This window comes from Penaeus chinensis, chromosome 24 (assembly GCF_019202785.1).
Source record: "Penaeus chinensis breed Huanghai No. 1 chromosome 24, ASM1920278v2, whole genome shotgun sequence".
Lineage (NCBI taxonomy): Eukaryota > Metazoa > Arthropoda > Malacostraca > Decapoda > Penaeidae > Penaeus > Penaeus chinensis.
The window spans coordinates 28,257,961-28,262,960 of NC_061842.1; the positions used below are offsets into that span (position 1 = coordinate 28,257,961).

A 5,000-nucleotide genomic window follows, 5' to 3' on the forward strand; every position below is an offset into this window, starting at 1 on the left:
ACATCTCCAAAGGTGCCTACTGCACTGTCGCCAAATCCTGTATCTCCAAAGCCAACATCTCCAAAACCATCTGCCCCCAAACCGGCTGCTCCTCCGATGGCCTGACCCCCTCCATTGGCGACGACACTGAGGGCAGTCTCAAGATCAACACCAATAGGAAGAGTTGGATTTTCTCCTTCTTGGTAGTTGACGAAGTAAACTTCAGGATCAGAAGGTGGAGGAGCGGTGACCTCTATCACTCGCTGGCCTCCGCCTCCATCGTTCTTGTTGAGGATGTACACGATCTGCTCTTGGCGTGGTGGAGGAAGGATGATGGGATCAGGTGCTGGTCCTGCTTCCGGAACATGAACGAAAACGATATTTTCTTCCACTCTCGGTGGTGGCACGCTTGGTGGCGGACCGACTGGCTGCTGAGGCTCGTCAGGAGCCCTGAACACATAGATAGTTCTTGTAATTTTAGGAACAACGCAAGATCCGTCTACATGAAGGATCTCTCCATCACGACAGGCACCGGAAGGACCTCCAGAATCCCCATTATATCCCGCACCGGATGAAGATTCATGCGAAGATGCGCCTATAATACCACTTGTAAAATCGTTTCCTCCCTGTATTTCGGGGCCACTGGTAAAACCAGAGGAGAATCCATTCTCTGATTGCGATGGCAGACTGTATCCTTGTGGCTTCGCTAAAGCTGCAGTTATGAGTAGTGTAATTGCCTGAAAATATTGAATTAGTGTTAATTTGTATTTCACCCAAGAATATAAACGTGTTTCCGCATCCAATAATAAATCCCTTAGATTAGCTAGAAACAAATGCTTTAGTTAAGGCTTAAATGAAAACGCACCCTGTGTGAGTGGGCGCGTGCATGCGAGTGTTTGGATTTAACCTGCACGAGTTATAATCAATTTTAGCAAATACACTTACTAAGAGCTTCATCGTGTTGATTGACGAGCTTCCACGGTGCGCCTCACCTTATATAAGTCTGCTCATGAAATGGCCTGACCCAACCAAAACCACTCTTGACATTCCATTAGCCGGTTTACTCCGCCTTTCATCGTTTGTAAGCCTGCCAACTATCGGTTTCCTGGTATTAACTAAATACCAGTTACGCAGTGATGATTTTTATTAGAGTTAATTATCGTTAATAAAATGGAATGACATCATTAAGCATATCTTTTCTCTGTCTTACCTACAGTAGACAAATCTTCCAGTATGTCACTCGAAATATCCATTAATTGACCTCTCTCACTCACTCTCTCTTCTGAGAGACTAGCTGCCGTGATATGTCTCAAAAATCTATAAATAAACAGATCAGGATTTTATTTATATTTGTCTATTTATTTACAAATTGCTACTTCTCGGTTACCTTTGTTTTCATTATATATATATTTTTTTTTAGAAAAACCTCATTATTTGATAAAGATTCTTGCTTTCAACAATTCCTTGATGAACATTTGCGTGACCTGATGAGCTTAGTCACTGTCGTGAATGTTAAATACGATGTGAATCAAGATGCTATTCGCATTTAATCCAATACAGAAAATTTAAATTACTTTTGATATACTTTATCACTTCATGAGATAATCACTATATGCTTTTTATACTTTATTTTCTCTAGTCCTATATTGCATAAGTTATTACCGCAATGGTACTACATAAATATAATAGTTATGTAATCACATCCCATAGCCCTTTATAGATGCAAAATAAACCTGACTTGAGTCAGAAGTTTCTGTACAGTAATGATAATACCGAAAGCAAACTTTACAATAACGACAAACAATGGTGCGGAAATATATTGAAATAAATATAATAAAAGAACTTCATACTTTCATACACTATTTCAGTTTTTTTTTTTTTTTAATAATTTACTAGCAGGATGTAGTGCATTCATACACACACACACACACACACACACACACACACACACACACACACACATATATATATATATATATATATATATATATATATATATATGTATATATATATATATATATATATATATATATATGTGTGTGTGTGTGTGTGTGTGTGTGTATGTATATATATATATATATATATATATATATGTGTGTGTGTGTTTGTGTGTGTGTATGTATATATATATATATATATATATATATATATATATATATGCACACACACACACACACACACACACACACACACACACACACACACACACACACATACATATATATATTTTTACACACACACACACACACACACACACACACACACATATATATATATATATATATATATATATATATATATATATATATATATATATATGTGTGTGTGTGTGTATGTGTGTGTGTGTGTGTGTGTGTATACATATAAATATAAATATATATAAATAAATCAATATATATATACACACATATATATATATATATATATATATATATATATATGTGTGTATATAGCTAGAGCGATATATATGTATGTAATATATATAGATATATTTAGGTAGATATGAGATAGATATATAGATATATGTATATATATATGTGTGTGTATGTATATATAAATATATATATATATATATATATATATATATATATATATATATATATATATATATATTTATATATACATATATATATACATATATATATATATATATATATATATATATATATATATATATATATATATATACATACATATACACACATATAGACATACATATAAATGTAAATATATAAATATATATATATATATATATATATATGTAGGTAGGTAGAGAGATATGTATGTATGTATTATGTATACACATTTAAATATGTATATTTATATAGGTAGATATAGAGATTTGTATGTATGTATTTTATAGAGATAAAGGGATAGCTAGATAGATAGATAGATGTATATATGTATGTGTGTATGTCTGTATTTGTGTCTATGTATTTGTCTGTGTATGTGAACATTTGCCAACGCAAAAGCTGGGAAATAGTTGATGTCTAGAAAAGTTTCCAAACATACAAAGTCGATAAAATAGAGGCCGGACGGACACGATTTTCGTCACGAACATAGACAAGAATTACCATAGTAAGCAGCCTTGAAATCTACACTAACTTCATATACAGGAGGAGTTACAGTAAACCCTTGCATAGGAAGATAAAAGATCAGTCTAGTTGCTCACTGGCTTCCCTCCTCTGCCATTATTCCCGAAAGAAAGCCATGTTATCAAACTCTGAAGACAAGCGGAGGAGCAGTGGTTGACTGCAGACCTACGTGGATTACTCAACAATATCAGGCGCTATGCTTTTCTTTTGATCACTGAGATAACTCATGATCCGTCAGTATGTGAGATCTCTTTGTTCGTGACTCTGAGAAAACCCCAAACCGATCACTGTATTCAAAGGATACGCCATACCACAATTTAAGCACCTGAGAACGTATACTTCCTCCATATGGTTCAGTAGCAGCGGAAAATCCATCACCATCATTTGAAAGTTTAAGTTCAGAAACAGTTTAATCTTGTGTTGGGTTTTTCTTTCTGTAATGCAATTGTGCAAAAGTAATGTTGTATTTTTATAATGTATTTCATAAGCAATGATATTCCTAGCAAAATGGAAGTCTGTAACTAATAGGGAATTCCACAAAAAATCAATTAGCAACTGTATTTAAAAGTACTGAAATAGTATACTAATTTTAAATGATATTAAAAACAATAAAATAAATGATGAAGTTTTCTCGAATAACAATACATTGGAAACTCTCATGTTAAACACCGTATGTTGGGTATCTGAATGATATATTTATATGTATTTACGTCTTTTCATATCTGTCTTTATCTGTCTATCTTATATGCAATATATATATATATATATATTATTTATATATGTTATTTTATATAGGTAGATATAGAGATTTGTATGTATGTATTTTATAGAGATAAAGGGATAGCTAGATAGATAGATGTATATATGTATGTGTGTATGTCTGTATTTGTGTCTATGTATTTGTCTGTGTATGTGAACATTTGCCAACGCAAAAGCTGGGAAATAGTTGATGTCTAGAAAAGTTTCCAAACATACAAAGTCGATAAAATAGAGGCCGGACGGACACGATTTTCGTCACGAACATAGACAAGAATTACCATAGTAAGCAGCCTTGAAATCTACACTAACTTCATATACAGGAGGAGTTACAGTAAACCCTTGCATAGGAAGATAAAAGATCAGTCTAGTTGCTCACTGGCTTCCCTCCTCTGCCATTATTCCCGAAAGAAAACCATGTTATCAAACTCTGAAGACAAGCGGAGGAGCAGTGGTTGACTGCAGACCTACGTGGATTACTCAACAATATCAGGCGCTATGCTTTTCTTTTGATCACTGAGATAACTCATGATCCGTCGGTATGTGAGATCTCTTTGTTCGTGACTCTGAGAACACCCCAAACCGATCACTGTATTCAAAGGATACCCCATACCACAATTTAAGCACCTGAGAACGTATACTTCCTCCATATGGTTCAGTAGCAGCGGAAAATCCATCACCATCATTTGAAAGTTTAAGTTCAGAAACAGTTTAATCTTGTGTTGGGTTTTTCTTTCTGTAATGCAATTGTGCAAAAGTAATGTTGTATTTTTATAATGTATTTCATAAGCAATGATATTCCTAGCAAAATGGAAGTCTGTAACTAATAGGGAATTCCACAAAAAATCAATTAGCAACTGTATTTAAAAGTACTGAAATAGTATACTAATTTTAAATGATATTAAAAACAATAAAATAAATGATGAAGTTTTCTCGAATAACAATACATTGGAAACTCTCATGTTAAACACCGTATGTTGGGTATCTGAATGATATATTTATATGTATTTACGTCTTTTCATATCTGTCTTTATCTGTCTATCTTATATGCAATATATATATATATATATGTATATATATATATATAATATATATATATATAATATATATATATATATTATATATATATATATATTATATATATATATATGTAATATATATATATATGCA

The 5,000-nt window shown here is 32.7% G+C and overlaps 1 protein-coding gene across 1 annotated transcript in view; it reads right to left on the bottom strand.

The window, feature by feature from the left end:
• The window catches only part of LOC125038046 (H/ACA ribonucleoprotein complex subunit gar1-like), a 1,096-nt gene extending 160 nt beyond the window's left edge, over positions 1-936 (bottom strand). The window contains exons 1-2 of the mRNA XM_047631281.1: positions 925-936; positions 1-716 (exon numbers count right to left, since the gene is read on the bottom strand). The exon at positions 1-716 is cut by the window's left edge and continues 160 nt beyond it. Coding sequence (XP_047487237.1) covers positions 1-716; positions 925-936 — 728 coding nt within the window. The remainder of the gene's footprint in view (positions 717-924) is intronic.
• Positions 937-5,000: the final 4,064 nt, after the last annotated feature.